The sequence below is a fragment of the Amphiprion ocellaris genome, chromosome 12, assembly GCF_022539595.1.
Source record: "Amphiprion ocellaris isolate individual 3 ecotype Okinawa chromosome 12, ASM2253959v1, whole genome shotgun sequence".
NCBI lineage: Eukaryota > Metazoa > Chordata > Actinopteri > Pomacentridae > Amphiprion > Amphiprion ocellaris.
Genome location: NC_072777.1, coordinates 26,851,744 through 26,871,090, shown reverse-complemented (window position 1 = coordinate 26,871,090; position 19,347 = coordinate 26,851,744). Strand labels below are relative to the sequence as shown.

At 36.5% G+C, this 19,347-nt stretch overlaps 1 protein-coding gene across 2 annotated transcripts in view; it reads right to left on the bottom strand.

Moving 5' to 3' along the window:
- itpkb (inositol-trisphosphate 3-kinase B) overlaps positions 1-19,347 on the bottom strand; it is a 52,880-nt gene that overhangs the window by 20,691 nt on the left and 12,842 nt on the right. Inside the window, exons 3-5 of one of the 2 annotated variants that reach the window (XM_023278803.3) lie at positions 18,380-18,533; positions 16,224-16,487; positions 13,114-13,893 (exon numbers count right to left, since the gene is read on the bottom strand). In XM_023278803.3, the coding sequence (XP_023134571.2) occupies positions 13,114-13,893; positions 16,224-16,487; positions 18,380-18,533 (1,198 nt within the window). The remainder of the gene's footprint in view (positions 1-13,113; positions 13,894-16,223; positions 16,488-18,379; positions 18,534-19,347) is intronic. The other variant, XM_023278804.3, reaches the window with a different exon arrangement.

Here is a 19,347-nt window from a genome sequence, read left to right as displayed (position 1 = left end):
CTCATTAATTGCCCCATAGACTTATCTCTGATAAACCTCCCTCATTTGATGGCTGTATTAGGGAAATGCTTTCTATGCTGCAGCTAGAAAAATTCAGATACAGTAGAACCAACTGCCTGGAAAACTTTAGAGCGAACTGGTCTCTTTTCTTTGAATATGTAGAAAACCTGTGTCCATCTGAAAACTTCCATATAACTGTGTGTCAGTGCAATTTATGATGCTGCACAATCAAGTGAAGGAGAACCTGTTTGTTTTATTTGTTTATTTCTATGTTGACCTGATGCATTTACTACATGTTTAAAGACCCATTCATCCTAAATTCATGGTCATGATAATTACGTTTATTGTGTCTCTTTTTTTCTTCTTTATGTAAAATAGGGGTGAGTGGGAGAAGGGAATTTGTTCTTTGCTTTCTGTAAATGTAATGTAAAGAAAAAAACGACAAAGCGTTAAAAAAAACTGAAAAACCACGAAGGAGCGAGAACTCAAAGTCTTCTTTGCAGAACGACAGTAAGAATGACAGGAATCATTGAAAAGAAGGAAAAAAATGTAATTTCTTTGATTATAAATTTAGCAAAAAATTGAATGTCCACAGGTGTTACTAACACTGAAAAAATGGTAACTATCAATTAAAGATATTTTACTACTTTCATTTTCAAATTGGGTTCCATACTTGTTTCTTCTCTGCTCTGCATAAACTACACTGCCTGCAGTTCAGCCAAAAAATATGCAGAATTTTTGTCATGTGACTGTTGGTCGCAGCTGAAGTCAAAAACAGCTTTTCAGCTGTGTTGAGGACTGCAGAATGTTTTGTTTTTTACAAAATGTAGTGAATTTAGAAGCATTATTGTTTATTTTTTTATGAGTCTTGTAGAGTGAAGCAATTTTCATGAAATATTGTAATTTCAAGCTTAGAAAGTTGAAAATCCCAAATTTTCTTTCTTTTGCTGAATCTGATTAGAGGAAACTGTTTATTTTTGGAGAATTTTCGAGTGATTTTAAGCTTAGACTTGGTTATTTTTACCGACACTACCACACATCACACACATGATTCATTCAAGTGTTTGAAAGTTGAAAATTCTTTTTATTTAAAAGAGAAAAGCAACACAAGCGCTGCTGGTTTCCCTCAAACCACCAGAGCTCATGGATGGAAATACTGATTGATGAAAAATTAAACCCAAATAGTTTGCATAAAAAAATCCAGGTAAAGGTGTTTAAGATGAGTTTAAAAGTAAAATATCTCAATTTTAGGGTACTAGAGCCAATAAAAAAACACCCTAATGCATGTCGGTTGTTACTTTTACTAATCAAACCTGCTCTGAGTGTCTGGATTTTTTTCCGTTTTTAAGTTTTTCTGATGATAAATGGGGTAATTTTTGCAATTTTTTCCCCAAACATAACATACTTTTTAAACCTGCTGGTGAGTTTTGTGGTTCAGGGAGTTATTAAATTAAGTCTGCACTTCAAAAACAAGAAATTTGAAAGAGTCTGAGCTGTCAAAGTCCTCCAGTTTTAGTTTTTTCTCATCTTTCTCTGGCCCTCTCCTATCGCAGTTCACAGACCGGCTGGATGACAAGAGGACGAGCAGGAAAAACAGCAAAGTTTCCATCGAGAGACAGAAGAGAGAGAGAGGAAATGGTAAGCGAAGGAACTTCTCGCAGACAGGAAGTTGGGGGGGTTGCCGCTTGCCTCAGCGACAGTATTTTCCACATCCGCCGCTGACTACAAACAAAAGAAGGACAGAAAAAAAGGGCCTCTGTAAACAAGAGAAAGAGCTCAGGGGGAGAAAGAAAAGTGCTTTTATTGGCCTCCTGATCTTCATGTGCATCATGTTGTTCATCACATCTGCAGATTCCTTTTCACAGTTACCTTACAGACTGCACGCTCAGACGTACGGCAGTGTGATGTTTTCTTATTGACCGGGCGAGCTAAGGCTACCTGATATCACTCGTTTGCATGCAGGGAGCAGCGGAGGAAAAGGCGGGTGCTGAAAAGTCGGTGGTAAAGAGGTAACTCTGGGTTAGAGCAGCAGGGAAACACTGCTGCATGTGATGTTTTCGACGGAGAGCCTCGGAGGAAACAACAAGCCCGATATCGCTCACCGCAAGGTCCCCCTGCAGATACAAACACTGTCTGCAGAGTTTAGCGCGATCGAACATTAAAGCTGCAGGGATGCAAACCGAGCAACGTGCTCGGAGTGTGCACGACCCATCTCTTAGCAACCGAGGCCGGCCGGTGGAACAGCAGCTTTGCAGAAGTGACAGATAGAGAGAGGCGAGAAAAAAGAAGGGACAGCTGACAGAGAAAAAAAAAGAAAAGAAAGAAAGGCGATGTTTGTGATGTGGCTGTTGTTCAGTTATGTTGTAACTCAAAGCTGCACTCAGATAAGAAGACCTGCTTCCAAATTCAGGTCAGTGTGGAGCATTAAAGTGATGATCTGGCTGCAGATCTCCATTAAATAAGAAAACAGGGGGGGTTTATTTAGCTAGAACCTGCAGAGAAGCTAATAAAAGCACAAACACTCCTATGGCATCTATAGGTGCATCGCCAGCTCAACCTTACATCCCTTTTTTTTTGCAATCAGGTGTCACAAGCTGCAGGGGTTCCCCACTGAACTGCATCTAATATACTGTCAGCCTAAACACAGAGGGGCAACAAGTACTCAGGTGAGTAAACGTACCACTGTCTCAGTGTACTATAAAAGCGCCAAAATAAATTTAAAGAACCAAAAGTGAAAGTCCTCATACATGGGACACATTTAAGAATATGGATTATATTTATTGATGCATTAATCAACCTAAAGGTGATGATTTTAGTATTTCATATCTCCTTGGTTCTTCTACACTGCTTCTGTAATGATTTTACATCACATCAGAACATCCTTGTTAATTCTTTAAATGCATGCTATCTTATTACAAAACTGCCAAAATGACACCAGTCATTAGACAGAAACTGTATAAAACTTTCTGACATTCTCCTTGTATGAACTGTATGTTACATGCAGTTCCATCTTAAGAAAATAGGCAAATATAAGCTTAAAATCGCAATATTTCTTTAAAATCATTTCATTCTACATCTCATTTATTAGAATTAATAAATTCGCCAAAAATAATACATCTGGATTAACAAGATTCTGGAAAAAAACTAAAACATTCTGAGCTCCTAAACAAAACTGTGAAGCCATGACTGACTCAGCTGTGACAAACAGCCACATGATACAAATTCTGAGAGTTTTCAGGTTGAACTGCAGGCAGTGTTTCCACAGAGAGACTGAGAGGAAAATCCAACCTACTGGATTGATAAAATAAATGCAGCGTGGCTCAGAAACGGTAAACAGAGGAGGGAGTTGTTGGAAGATACATCCAGCATGGTGAAACATCTTTCTACAGCTGATGAACAGAGTAGAGAGAAAAAGTCTGGAGAAGAGTTCTGGTAAAACTGAAAGTGAACCAACCCAGCAGCATATTCTGATCAGTCTCTCTAACTAAGCATCTCTATAAATATCACTAATAAAACTAAGTTTCACACACCAGATACCCTGTATATTCTGTTTTTCTTCATTATGTTAAATATAAATCTGAATATTGCTGGAAGAAGAATAGAAGTTATGTCTTATAGTAGCAGAGGAGCAACATGACAGAGTCCAGATTATTTCTAGAAGTAGTCAGATCTTGTGCTACTATTCTATTACAAGTAAAAGTCCTACATTTACACTAAAATAAATGAAAATAAGTTGAAAGTATCAAAAAGTAAAAGTACTCCTCATGCAGAATAACATATTTCAGACTAATATTTGTAAATGGATTAGACTCGATACAAGAGTGTGTTCATCCCTTTCATGTTGCAGCTGGTAAAAGTGATTCAACTGCTTTGTAAAATTAAAAGTACTAATCTATAATACTGAATCGTAATATATTTATTGATTGCATTTTGTGCTATTATATTAAACTTGCAAGTCAAAAAGTGCAAAATTTCACTTTGAAATGTAGTGTAGTTGATGTATAAAGAAGCCTAGAATGGAAGTACTTGAGTAAAGTACCTCAGAAGTGCACTTAAAGTAGAGTACTTGAGTAAAAGTACTCAGTTACTTTGCGCCGCAGCTGAAATGTTGGCTTCAGCAGCAGCAGGAGACACAGATATGCACAAGCGGCAACAAAAACACCAAATAAAGAACTGACCGGTGTTTCCCCTCTCGCTGTACAACACACTACACACACACACACACACACACACACACACACACACTACACACACACACACACACACACACACACACACACACACACACACACAGCTGTGAGAGGGAAACTCGGTTTGACGTCACGCCGTCACTAAGCAACCCGCCGCCGTGGTAGTGAAGATTTTCCACTGCAGTGCAAACACAGTGTGTGTGTGTGTGTGCGCGTGCGTGCGTGCGTGTGTGTGTGTGTGTGTGTGTGTGTGCTGATATGTTGTGTTCAGTTACAGTCGTGGAGTCAGAAGCGAGTTTCGTCCGCAGATAAACTCCTTTTTTTGGAGGCTTTGCGTCGCGGCTCGATGAACCTGAGATAAACTGTGACGGTGCAGATTAAAGTCTGGGTCAGTGTGTGAGAAAGTTTCAAAAGTTCACATTAAAGGATGTGAAAAGTCTCCTGTGTACAGCAGAAGTCGTGTGCTGAGGGTGTGTCGAGGGTACTGTGCAGTATCTGGGTGCAGCTTTAAGAGCCTGTTTATATAATGAGTCTGTTTACTGAATAGGAGCATCTTTCCAGCAAATAGACACATCCGACAGCTTTACTTACAGTACAAACACACACCGATGCATCATTTATAGTCCTGCCCCACTTCCGTTTCACCGAAGCTGCAGCAGCTTCGTTTTCTGTCATCAAGTCTTTAAATAGTCTGAACAAAGCTGAAGCTGCAACCAAGATTTCACAGCAAGTTTAGAGATTTAAATTTCTCTTTAAACAGACAATTAAATCAAGTTCTGGATGTAAATTGAATTTTTCTGTGATATAAAAGAGAGAAATCTTCATTTTTTTTAAGCAGCAAAAACCTGCAAAAGTTTGCTGCCTCATGTCCAAATAACAAATATTCATTTTTATTTCGTGTTCACAGAATCCGTCATTTCTAAGGAAAGTAGCTTCATTTTTATGCAAATGACTTTCAGCAAATGTGACTTTGAAAACTGACTTTAGAGAAAGTCCAGATGTATCTAATGCACGACTTGTGTTACGTTATAAAAAACCAGATGTAGTTCATGATGCAAGTCATTATAACCTTCATTGCTAATTAATCTGTTGATTTATTAATAAATAATAATTATTATTTATTTTCTATCTGTCGTTTGGTAACTAAAAAATCAGGAAATGGTGAAAAAGTACAACAAAAGTTTTAAAAAATGTCTTGTTTTATCCAAAATATAAATATATTCAGTTTACTTTTTACATTTAAGAAGCTGAAATCACAGAATTTAGATTTTTTTTAAAAGAAAAAAATACGCAAACAGATTAATTCACTATCAAAATAGTTCCTGAATAATTTAATAATTGTCAAATCACTGATAAAATGATGTGATATAATTTCATTAGCACGTAAATTTGTGTGTAAAGTCAAACATTACCCACTGACTGAATCCAGCTTTTACATAAATCTACTTGGTTATTGGAGTGAATTCCAACTTTTTTCGCTTGTTTGCTGTATTTTATTTTTATTAATTTATATATTTTAAACAAGCTGATGATTTAAGTGGATATTTTGGTGTAAAAAGCTTTTATTTTCTTAAATTTGGAAACTTCCAGACTCTAAAAAGCCCTGTTATTAATGTTAATCTACTCATGTTTGCATGAATATTGTGAGATATTACAAAAGAACAGATCAGTTTCATGCTATAACATGAACAGTTTGTTTGTTTTTCACATTTTAACTTACAGTGACATTAAAAACATTAAACACACTATTTTTCTTCATATAACAAGAAAAAAATCTACATTTTAGCATAAAAATGTAACTTGTTATGAGGTAAAACTGAAGAAAATGATTCATTTATGTGATATGATTAAGTTTTACTTCATATTTAGGTTTATATATGATGGATGATGAAACTTTCTTGCTTTATCATGAGAAACACCTCCCTATAATGATAAATATTTCACAGAATAATGTGATACTTTAAGCGTTTCCTCCTTCAAGCTCCGTCTGTTTAGTTTCAGTCTCCTCTAATGGAAGCTGCTGCTTAACTTTGGTTTATACAGAGAAGCAAACAGCCGACTGACTGATCTGAGCGACGCTGCTGCTGCTGCTGGCAGAAGATTCACTTTTATTCCACAGAAGTCAACTGAAATCTGAGAAGAAACCAACTGATGTCGATCAGCAGCAGGTGTAGAACCAGGAAACATCAGACTTTATAAGGTTCACGCTCCAACAAGACTCTCAGAAATCGAAAAGCTAAAGACGACAACAGACTAAATGGGCTTGACTGTGTTGATACGAAAAATGAAAAGGTACCTCATGATGATGTTAGTGTGGTGAATAAATCAACAGAAGAATCAACAACGAAGCAAAATACAGAAAGTGGAAAGTTAGAACTGTTAACTGTTAATGTGCTTGCAGAGAGAACTTTATACTGTTTTTCACCAAGACATTTTCAGTTTTTTGCACATTTCAATGCTGGTTTTGGGCTTTGTTCCACAGATTTCTCAAGATTTTCCTACTTTTCAACAATGTTATAAACAATGTAACACAGAATCCCCAAAGTATTTGCAAATTTATCTTGCTGTCGCTTCATTTTTACTTCCAAAGGCTTCCCTAAGATGCTTTTTCCAAAGTGTCCACTTGTTACTGACGCTATAAAAAATTGAGGCTCCACATAGAACTATTTCCATGTTTCCAGCCTCCACAAATGTCATGTTGTTTCTCTTTCGTGATGTTTATTGTCTCTTTTTTTGTCATTTTGTGTACTTTTGCATATCTTCTTTGTTATTTAGGGTAGCTTTATATGTCTTTTATGTCATTTTGTGTCTCTTTTTTGTCTATTTTGTGTAGTTTTGTATGTCTTTTTTGTCATTTTGTGAAATTTTGTGTCTTTTTTGTCATTTTGTGCAGTTTTGTGTCCTTTTTGGCGTTTTGTGCAGTTTTATACGTCTTTTATGTCATTTTGTGACTTTTTTGTCATTTTGTGCTGTTTTATGTGTCTTTTTTGTTATTTAGTGTAGTTTTGTATGTCTTTTTTGTCATTTTGTATCTATTTTGTATAGTTTTGTATGTCTTCTTTTATTTGTCCTTTTTGTCATTTTGTGCAGTTTTGTATGTCTTTTATGTCATTTTGTGACGTTTTGTCATTTTGTGCAGTTTTGTATGTCTTTTATGTCATTTTGTGACGTTTTGTCATTTTGTGCAGTTTTGTATGTCTTTTATGTCATTTTGTATCTCTTTTTGTCATTTTGTGTCTATTTTTTGTCATTTTGTGTCTCTTTGTGACAGTTTTGTCTCCTCATACTACAGATATTTAACTACTACTTCCATGTTTCCTCTCCAGACTTTTACTCTCTGCTCTGCTCATCAGCTGTAGAAAGATGTTTCCTCATGCTGGATGTATCTTCCAACAACTCGCTCCTCTGTTTACCGTTTTGAGCCACGTTGCATTTATTTCATCAATCCATCAGGTCTGATTTTCCACTCAGTCTCTCTGTGGAAACACGGCCTGCAGTTCAATCCTAGGATCTGCTGTAAACTGTATATTTTTGGTGACTTTTAATATGAGACACGTAGAATAAAGTGATTTTGATGAAATACAGAAATGAATATTTTCCTCACACATGACTGGAGAAAAGGTTGTAGAAAAAGGTAGAAAGTTGTTTTTGTTTTTAGAGTTTCTGGCTGATAAATAGAGTCACAGTATGTTAAAATACTGAATTTGAAGCCTTTTTTTGGCTTATTGGTTTCTCTGAGGAGTTCAGTATGTTGTTTTTTTTTGGGGTTTTTTTTTTTTACAGAATCTGGTTCCAGATTCAGTATTTTACTGTAATTTTCAAGGGAGTTTTTTTTTAGAGTGCATGTTTCAGAGTACAAAATATATTCTTACTTTTTATTTAACTTTTTAATTTTTTTTTTTAATTCCAGATAAATCCCAGTATTTCCAGCAGAAGTAGGAATATTTCTGGGTTAAGACAGCAGAGCTAATAAAGAGAACAAACTGTACAACTTCTTCTTCTGTCTTTGTGCCAGTTTTCCTCCTGAGCTCGCTGTGTTTTCTCTCTTTATCACTCCTCTTCTCTCTCCTACATACCTCCCACACAGCCATGCATGCTTTATGTGTTTCTGCACGTTTGGTTTCCTTAAAAACTGCACATCAGGAGCTGCAAACTACTCTCATTTTGTCTTACAATGAGGAGAAGCCAGACTTTCACTAATAACCTCCGAGTCCTCCTCTGGCTGGAAAACACATTAGAAAACGATGGTCGGAAATATGCAAAGAGTGAAACAAACACTATTCAAATGCGTTCAAGTAAATTATTTAAACAAATCGAGGTGGGATATTGGTTCAGAGGAGGTCATTCAGGGGAAATATGCAGGAAAAATCCTTCAATTTGCACAGAAATGGCAATTCAAACTAATAAATGTGCAGCAAAAAGGTGCAAAAAAAAAGGACAAATCGGTTACACAATCCTTTGTAAAAGTCGTGTTTCGAAGCAGAAGTGAGGCGGCCTTGTGAACTTTTTGCTGCCTACAAATAAAAACACAACCACCTACACACACCTACACCAACACACACGGTAACACACACTACATACCCAAACAGGCCTCTTTGAACTGCATCCAAGTGCAGCTACAGCCTAAGTGGCAAATTCTCCGTTTTTTTTCTATCAGCTCCTCTCAAACACACATAAACACTCAGTAAAATCGCACACTGACAACACACACAGACACACACAGGTCGAGGCAAAGGGCTTGTTAGTTTTAAAATGACACAGCAGCACAAAGCAACAAGCAGCGACACATTCAGACACAAAACGAGGCCACAAACAGAAGCTTCTGGTGGTTTAGTTAACAACACATGGAGCTTTATTTTTTAGTTTTAACAACACAGAAGTGATGCCTGCTGGAAAAGGTGCATCTGAGCTGCAGTTTTTCTCACTTCTGTGGGTTTGATCAACTTGAAATAATATTGTGTCTCTTGAAAGTGATATTTGAAGTTTAGCAAAAGAGCGAAAATTAGGTTTGCTGCTCTTTTAACGCTGTGTTCACATTTGTCTGGGTTTAATGAGCAAAGACAAAGAAACAACGTAATTCTAATGAAAAAAATCACATTTTATCTTTTATGTTTGGATGAAGCAAATATTTATGCTGCAAAAACTGAACATTTCAAGTTGAGTTTCCTGAAATTTGAAGAATTTGACAGGAGACAAATGATTAAAGTGCATCTCAGTTCAACTAGTAGCGTTAATATACCTTAATAGCATATTATGGAAAAAGTTAATTTATGTTACAATTGAAGCATTTAATTTAACTTCATCCAGTTATTGACTGTAAAGTGGTATTTGAATTTCAGAGAAAGTATAAAAGCTAGGTTAACACTTTTTTTTTAGCATTATGCTTCTGGCATTTTGATGTTTCTTTTAAGTTATCCTGCAACTGAACCACCAATTTTATTTTTTTCCTGTGAGATTACAGAGTAAAAACAATAAAAGACAAAACTATATTTTATCTTCTATATCTGGGCAAAGTGAATATTTAAGTTGACAAAAATGGAAATTTTAAATGAAGTTTCCTGAAAATAATCATAATCAAGACTTTTAAGTACATCGAACTTAAACTAGTAGCATCATTATAACTTATTAGCTCATGACAAAACCACATTTTACCTTTTAGGTTTGGGTAAGGCAAATATATAATTTGGAAAAATTGGAAATCTCAAGTTGACGTTTCTAAAAATAGGTGTCTGCAACGTTCAAAAATTCCAAAATAAAATCTACCCTAAATTAATGGTATTAGCATTTTTTAAAATTTTTTGCTGCTGCAACTCTATCGTCATTTTTGTTTATTTTTTTCCCATTAGAATTACAGATTAAAGACAAAGAAACTACTATAAATCAAACGACAAAATCCTGTTTTACGTTTTACATTTGGGAAAAGTGAATATTTATGTTGTAAAAGTTGGAAATTTTAAGTTAGAGTTCCTTAAATTTAAGTTTCAGCAACGCTGAAGATTCAAACAAATTAAGTCCATCTAACTTAAACTAGTAGGACTAATATAACTTACTAGCTAACGCGGATAAGCCTAATTCAATTACAGGTTAGCATTTAAAGGCAAATGCAATTCATTTAACTTGGTCCAGCAATTTTCTTTGTTTCAGTTGAGATATTTCTATTCTAAACACTCATTAATAAGCACATTTCTGTTGTATTTTTCTTCTATTTGAAACGATGAGACTTGATCATGTATGTTTTTTTTTTGTTTTTCTTCTCGCTGTCATTTTGTTTATTTTCTTCTAACCCCTGAAGACCCTTCACTGTAATCTTTATAAATGTGCCGGTGATCACATCAGTTTGACAGAAAACAACACGGAAAAAGATATTTGGTGTCATTTAAAAGTGACTTAAAGCAGAGCATCTTCAACTCCTTTATTTCCGACACTATCAGCGCTTTCTGCAGCACATGCAGCGGAGAACGTGCGGAGTCAAGCGGTGAATTCACAATTTTAGGTGCAATGGATCACAAAAATCATGACTGCATCTTGATTTTTCAGTCCTAAATTTGATAATATCTCAACGGAAAAGGGAGACAAACACAGGTGTAACTGTGTTTCAGCCGCTTTGTATTTTTGTCTGTTTGTTGGCAGGATTACACAACAACTACAAAGCTAAATCTCATGCAACTTGGCGGAGATGTGGAGAATTAGATTATAGTACAGATCTATATCACTTTCGTTCAAACTGAAAGAGAAATCTGTCTCACTTCTAGTAACAGCAGCAGTAAAAATATATTTCACACTGGCAATTAAACTGCAACTAATCCACAGTTGAGGTGGGTGCAGAACCTTGAAGAAAACTGCAACTTTTTTGCAAATTAATTGATGATTTTGTCTTTTTAAAGTCAAGCTTTAGTTTACTGGAACAGATTTAAAGCATGCGATGGAGCTCCACCACAAGACACGCCAGCAAAAGTGTAACAACAAGCGGACGACGTGAATCTGTAAAACCACTGACACGACATTTTAAAGTCTGGGTCAGATGCTGCAGAAAAGTTGGAGGTGTGAAATAATGAGGCTGATCTTACGTCTGTCGAACCACAGATCACGTAGTTTATATCGATCGATGAGCAGCAAAAACGAGCCCTGAAAGTTTCAGTGTGGCCCAGATTAATAACATTGAAATACAGCATTAGAGTCATTTTGTAAAAGCTACATTTGAGATTGCTTCAAACTGAAATTTCATTTTGGAATCAAGTAATTGCAGTAAAGCCCTAGAAAATGATTGAACATTGACTCCATCAGCTTCCCTTTTCAATATGACTCATATATATATAAAGAATATAAATAAGTATAATCAATTTTCTATCCAAAAATCCAGCATTGATAGAATCTAGTTGGAACGGGACAAACTCCAACACATAGTTCGTTTGGATGCCAAACGGGACTGCAGATGGAAATTAGCTTAAAGCTAACTCTGGTGCAATACATCAAATGGAAACATTTATGTTTAATATTGTACATGGTCCCTTTTTAAATAAACTGATAATAATAATAATAACTTCATCATCTGAGGCTTTTTATTCCCACATTTTAACATTTTAGAATTAATCCTCTGAACTCCAAGTAGCAGTTTTTGGGTATTTTTTTGCTCCTGACTCATTTTTCTTCACTGTGGCTCATTTTTCTCTGCAATCTAAAGTCCTGAACCTCTTTGGAAACAGAACAGCGACGAAGAAGGAGAGAGAACTCAGAAATGTCTTCTGCCAGTATGACACAATTACACTGACAGAAATCATTAAAAAGAAGGAAAAAATTATTTCTTTGATCATTATTTCAACAAAAAGTGGCAAAAATGGCATCAGCATGTACAACATTTTTAAAACTACCAGTTGTAGAATATTCCTATTTCCATACTTGCCTCCTGTTTGAACTGTGTAAAATACACTGCCTGCACTTCAGCTGAGAAATATCCCTGAATTTTTGTCACTCAAATGTTGGTCACAGATGAATCAGTCATGATTTTATTCTTGTGTTCAGAAGTTTATTTTTGCAACATTTTAAATGAGACGTGTAGAATAAAAGCGATTTTAATGAAATATCGTAATTATGAGCTTAGATTAGCTTTATTTTCATGAAAACTACACATGATTCATGCAAGGACTGTTGGAAAGTTGAAAATATGAGTAAATAATGTATTTTTAGGAAAATGATAGTGATTTTTATTATTGTAAGCTTAGGTTTAATTATTTTTACCAGCTCTACCATAAATCAAATAATTTGTTCAAGAACTGTTTGAAAGTTTAAAAAATCCCCAAATTATTTCTGTTTAAAATTCATGGCTTCATGGTCGCACTGAGGAGTGAAGAATGTTTTGTTTTTTTACAGAATCTGGAGCGAAACCAGATGAAGTGATTTCAATGAAATCTAACAATTTTAAGCTTAGATTTGGTAAAGTTTCATGACCAAACAGCTCAGCACAGAAGAGTGTTTGAAAAACAGTAGAAAACATCAAAACTGGACTATTCTGTCCGTTTTTACAGCTTCTGGATCTGATAAATGATATAATTTTGGCATTTTAGTTAAACAGACAACATGCATCTCAGACCTGCTGGTGGGTTTTGAGGTTCACAGGGTTTAGTAACTTAAAGAACAACAACTTCTGAGGCATTAGCAACATTTAGCAAGTCCATGTGAGTTGATTATAACAGCATAGTGACATGAACTGAAACCAATGAGAGCCTGGAAGGGTGGAAACACTGGTTTTAAAACTGAATTGGCTACAAAGGCTTTACTGAACTGATCGCTGGTTGGTTCTTTGGCTAAACATCTGACTTCCTGGTGAAGTCAGTCTCCAAATGTCACCTCCATTTAAAATTAGAGCCACAGATAAGCAAGTATGTGGTAGAAAGAGAAACAAAAACACAATTTTGCATCCACTTACTGCTTTCTGTTGAGAACTGAGCACCGCCGGGTTCAGGAGCTGCTCTCCTTTTTCTGTGTCGCTGGAAATATCCTCCTCCGACTCCTCCCAGGACGAGGAGAACCCGGCCGAAGAGGCTGAGGAGGACGATAGCTTCCTCAGAGAGCGAGTGGAGAAGTTTGGACCGGGGCTGGAGCTAGGGCTGGGGGTGCCGCCGGGCCTTTGATCCGATCCTTCAGACTGCTGGGTCTGGCTCTCCAAGCCGTGGTCGGTTATTATGACTGCAGGGATGGAGGGAGGAGAGGAGGGAGTGTGGTTGGAGGAGACGTCCACCAGAGGAGGGGAGGTCTCGCTAGTTTGTACCCCAGATGAAGCGTCTGTTTCTGGGTGAACCTCCGACCGGCTTCCCTCCATCTGCAGCAGCATCTCGTCTCGTCCTCCTTCATCCTCCTGCTTCACATCTCCATCGTTTTTACCTCCATCTGCTGCAGCGTTCAACAGTCCGTCCGAGCAGGACCTTTGCATCGTGGTTTCTGAGCTGCATTCATGTTGAGCGGCATTTGTTTTAGCAGCCTGCGTTGTTTCCTCCTCCTCCCTGTCTCTGCCGTTCTGAACAACACTGGGAACTTTATTCTCCGCTGGGTGGGTCATTGGGTATTCACTAACGCTGCTTCCTGGGCTGGGAGGGGAAGAGGTTCGGCCTCTTCTGGGAGACCGAGGGCTTCGCTGCTGCTCGCTGCTCAGCACCTGGGCACGAATCCCGGAGATGTGGGCCTCGAAAATGCCCACTTTCCCCCTGACCTGCGAGAGGAAAAAAAGGGTTTAATAGCAGCTAAAGCCTGGTTTTATTGGTGCGACTGCAGAGAATTTGGCTTTGGTGCATATCACAGGTGTTCTGCTATCAGCCAAGAAGGATAAAGCTGTTAAAAAAAACATCTTAACGTGAAAGAATCCAGCATTTTCAATTGTCTGGCATTAAACAGACTGTTGGCAAACTCAATGTGTGACTGTGAGCAGTTTCACAGTGAGTACTAATGTACGCTGGCTTTCATCTGAACACAGAGAAACAAGAAAAGAGCGAATTTAAACCGATAAATGGCTCTTCTATGTGAGAAATGCTACTATACTGCACAGTGATATTTAAATTCCAAACAATCTTCACTGTTTTTGATGTGTCTTTGGCTTAATTAATGCCCAATAAACAACTACACATGACACAAAGCTGGTAAATAAAAGTCTGGTCGACTTGGAAGCTTGATTAATTGCAGTGTTGTTGTACTTTAGGCTGTTCTGACCAGTTTTTGGAGATCTGGTCGTGGATTTCAACCTATTTTTACTCGATTTCAAGCTTAATTTAAGCACCAGTGAAGACCAGAATTGCAGATATATCACTGAACATCTTGTAAAACCACACATTCAAACCTCCTTTGTCATGCAACCTGCAACTAGACTCATGTATAACTTAAACTCTTTTAAAAATTAAAAACGTGCAAAATGACTTAGATCTGACTCTAGAATGACTCCAGATCTATGAAATAACTGCTGCTCCTCCACTTGCTGCAGCTCAGCACACCAGCTCACCTATAAACACTGTAAAACTACTCTATACTACACAATAGCAAGTTGTGATACTCTTAAATATACAGCCGCAACATTAAAATTCCAATTTAAGTTACAAACATTATTTTGATGAGTTGTGTTGCATCAACTTAATATTGTGAGTAATTTAAACTCAAATTTCTGCATTAGTTGAATTTAAATTCAATTTCAGTGGAGCTAAGTTAATGAAACTGGCTTGATATTTTTTTTCCTTCACTTTGAGGTCCGGATTTCAAGTTTTAAGTATTATAGGAATTAGAAATACACAACCTAAATGTTCCTTTTGAATAAAAACTAGTTGGAGCAACTTAATTTTTTCAAGTAACCAACTTAAAAACTTGTTAATTCTATGAAATAAATAAAAAATATTTTTGGAAAAAAGAGGGAAATCTATTTCTTCTATTATTATTTATTATTTGTGGGGAAATTTAAATTCATATTGTTTTAACTTTCAAGATTTAAATGTCTTATGTTACTGTTTTAAAAATAACATGGAAGTACTACCTGGCACAACTTCATTTTTACTAGTAATCAACTTAAAAACAGTTTGTTTATGCTACTAATCATTCAGTAGCAATTAAATAATAACAATAACAATAATAACAATAATAATAATAATAATAATAATAATAATAATAATAATAATAACAATAATAAAACCCTTTATTCTCCCAACTCAGTTTAGTTTGTTGGTTGAACACAATGTCTTTAGAAGTTGGCCGAACTCCAAAAAATATGCAGCCTGTTGCATTAATTCTTTTTGTTGAACTCAAACATAATTGATTTTTAAAAGTTTCTAAACTTAATTTTTTGTTTTTGATTATGATAATTAAGTGCTTAAAATTACTTTAAAACAACAACATAATTACTTTTAAATAACTCATAGCAATATGAGTAAATAACGTAGAAACTTTTGGTTTAATTTTAAATAATAATATTAATAAAAAACACCTGATTCTCCCAACTCAGTTTAGTTTGTTGGTTGAACATAATGTCTTTAGGAGTTGTCTGAACTCAAAAAAATGCACATTTTTGCAATAATTCTTTTTGTTGAACTCAAACATTATTTTTTAAAAATGTTTGGCAATTTTCACATTTAATTTAAAAAATCATTATTTAGCTTGACTGTAATTCAGCACATGTGCAAACGATGGTATATTCAGGACTACAGTAGTAAGATATTTACAAAGGTAAAATAAGGCCCTTGAAAATGTTTTTTTCTGAGCATAAAGGGCATAATATAAGCCTGTATCATCTCGGTTTGGGGTTAGACATTATTTACTACAACACGAATTACTGGACTTATTAGAATTCATGCATAAGATGCAGATTTTGAACGTGTGAACCTGAGAAAAATCCTTTTAGAAGGAAATATCAGAACTTTTCCCATCACAGAAACACACCAGACTGAGCTGCATGTGGTTTATCAGTTTTCTCCTCCAGCTCTGCTCAGCTTTCACACCTCTAACAGCTACAGCAGCAGTAAAGTGGAGTTTAGCTGCAGGCTGGTTCCTAGAAAGACGTGAAATCACCTCGACGTTCTGCAGCTCTCTGTTGATCTGCAGCTGCTGAGCCTGACGCCTCCTCTCCTCTCGCCTCTCGCCTCCCCCCGGCTCTCCTCCCCTCTCCTGCCGCCCGTCGCCTCCCTCCTCCCCGCTCAGGCGTCGGACCCGCTGGCCCACATTGACCCCCAGCAGCTCCGGGCTTCGAGGTGACGGAGATCGAGGTCGAGGTCTGGGAGAGAGCAGCGACGGAGATGGGAAGACGAAGGTTTGACCCAGAGACCGAGGACTCGTCTGGAGAAAACAACGAGACGGGATTAAAAATGCACCAAAAACTACCCATTTACATCAACTTACAGAAAAATACAAGCTGAGAAAGGATGACATTTGCGTATTCTGCAACAAAAACTACAAACACAAGCAAAAACAGTTATGTTTCTTTCTAGTAACTGTATATTTTTACTATAGTATGTTTGTACATTTGACATTTTAAGGTCCGTTTTTCACTTTAGTACATTTTACTCATACATTTATTTTGCATTTTGATTCTTAGTGTATTTTTTTAACCTTATTTTACCGGATATTTCTGTTTGTTTATTTGTATTTATTCGTATTTGTAGTGGCGGTCACTTTACCGTTTCTGCTTGTAACAGTATTTCCCCTTGGCGATCAATAATATTTCTATACTATTCTATGTTCTATTCTATTTCATTTAACCCTCAGAACACCAAAACCCAGCAGGAAATTTTAAAGCCATGTTGTCTTTACAAAAACAACACAATGACACCATTTTTCATCTTTCATGTCCTTGAACTCATCATCTTGTTCAAATTTAACCCTAAAATTGCAATATTTCAATAAAATCCTTTTGTTCTACATGTTTCAGTAAAAAAAAATGTAAAAAAAATGAACTTTGCATTAACTACATTCTGCAAAAAATAAAGCCAACAGTGTCTCTGCTGCAACAAGAAGTCGTGACAAAAAGTCTAATAATAAACAGGCTGGAAGACCTCATTTTACTGCATCTAAAAAAAAATGAAATTACTGAGGCCTTGTTATTTTTACAAAAATCACCACAACTGCACCATTTTTCTGGACCAGAAACTGCAAAAACTGAAGATTTTCAACTTTCTGACGGTCCTTGAACTGATCACCTTAACCAAACTTAACCTTAAAATCATGATTTCATTAAAATCACTTTGATGTATGTTTCATTTAAAAAAAAATATAAAAAATAAACGGGCTGCACGGTGGTGTAGTGGTTAGCACTTTCGCCTTGCAGCTAGAAGATCCTTGGTTCGTGTCCTGACTTTCCTGGGATCTTTCTGCATGGAGTTTGCATGTTCTCCCTGTGCATGTTTGGGTTTTCTCCAGGTTCTCCAGCTTCTTCCCACAGTCCAAAGACATGATCAGGTTAATTGATCATTCTAAATTGTCCGTAGGTGTGAAAGCGAGTGTGATTGTTTGTCTCTATATGTAGTCCTGTGACAGACTGTTACCTGTCCAGGTGTCCCCTGCCTTTGCTCTAAGTCACCTGGGATAGACTCTAGCGTCTCCGTGACCATAATGAGGATTAAGCGGTGCATAGATAATGGATGGATGGGACAAAAAATAAAGCATTTGCATCAACTAAATTCTGTTAAAAAAACAAAAAAAACAAAAAGTCACTAAGCTGCAACCAACTGTCACAAAATAACTACAACTGCAACATTTTTCAGAGCCAGAAATTGTAGAAACATGAAAAATATTAAAATTTTGAACTTCCTGAGGGTCCTTCAAATAGTCATGTTGACCAATTCTAAGCTTAAAATTACAATATTTCTTCAAAATCACTTTATCCTGCATGTCTCATTTAAAAACTTACCAAAAGAAAACCTTGGGCACTAATTACATTCTGTAAAAAAACAGAAATTCTGCATTCCTCAGCACAGCTTTAAAGCTCTTAGCGACTCAGCTGTGACCAACAGTCACATGACAAAAAATCTGAAAAAAAACCATCCAGAAACTGCTGCTTGGAGTTCAAAAGGTTAAACTGAGACGAAAAGGAAAATCACAGGAAAAATAGTGAATCACTCACAACTACAGAACGTCAGCAACACAAAAACATCTCTCCTGCGTGTTGTTCTACTGTTACTGGATGATGAACTTTTAGGAAACAACAGGACAGCAGGCCGGATGTGGGCTACCTTGGGGCTGGTGGGGCTGTAGAGGCCTCCACCCAGTAACTGGCAATAGGTGCTCCGATCTGGGACCGGCAGCACGGGTCGGGCCACCGGGCTGGTTCTGGTCCGAGAGGCGGCGCTGGATGAGCCTGGCTGGGTGTGAATCTGGTTACTGCTGCTGGATGAGAGGAAATAAAGTCAACATGCTGCGGTCGGATTGATTCATGGAAAATCCGTCAGTAACTCCAAGCAGACCTCCTCAGAATCAGCTGATTCTTTATCTACAGTTACTTTAGTATACAGAAGGAAGCATGTTGGTTTAGACTGACACCTGGATGAATGTAGAACTGATCTGGTTGCAGTTTTTAACAGAACTCGAATGTGCTGAAAACGTCTTGAAAAAGTCATGTGTCTATCTGCTGTACTGATGAGTTATGAGGCTCAGAAATGATGGAAAAAGTCCATTAAAAAGTATAGTCTGGGGCAAATTTCTTCAGATCTGATTGGTTTTATATAGAACTCCCCATGTAAAGAATTATGTCCTAATACTGTAACAGTACGGTAGTATTGTATTAGGTTTTTGCATGGATATAGGTTTCATCTGAATACTGCATTTCTTGTATTCTGGTGAATCTTTTTCAATCAATTTGCTCATTTTCTGCATTTATAGTAGAAATTACTTCATTTATGTAAAGAAAGACACAAAATTCCATCATCAGATGAGAGCTCAAAATATGACAGAAATTGTATTAATTTAATTCTGTTTTTCCACACTAGATTCAAAAGTTACAAGAGCTCATACATCATACGATGAATGAAAAAGCATTGAAGAATAAAGACCACTGTTGGAACCATACAGCTGCAACTAACAATTATTTTCACTTTTAACTAAACTGTACATCATTTTTTCAGTCAGTCAGGTAGTTTTTTGGTCTATATAATCTCAGAAAATGTTTTAAAATGTCAGTGTCCCAAAAATCCCATCATCAAGG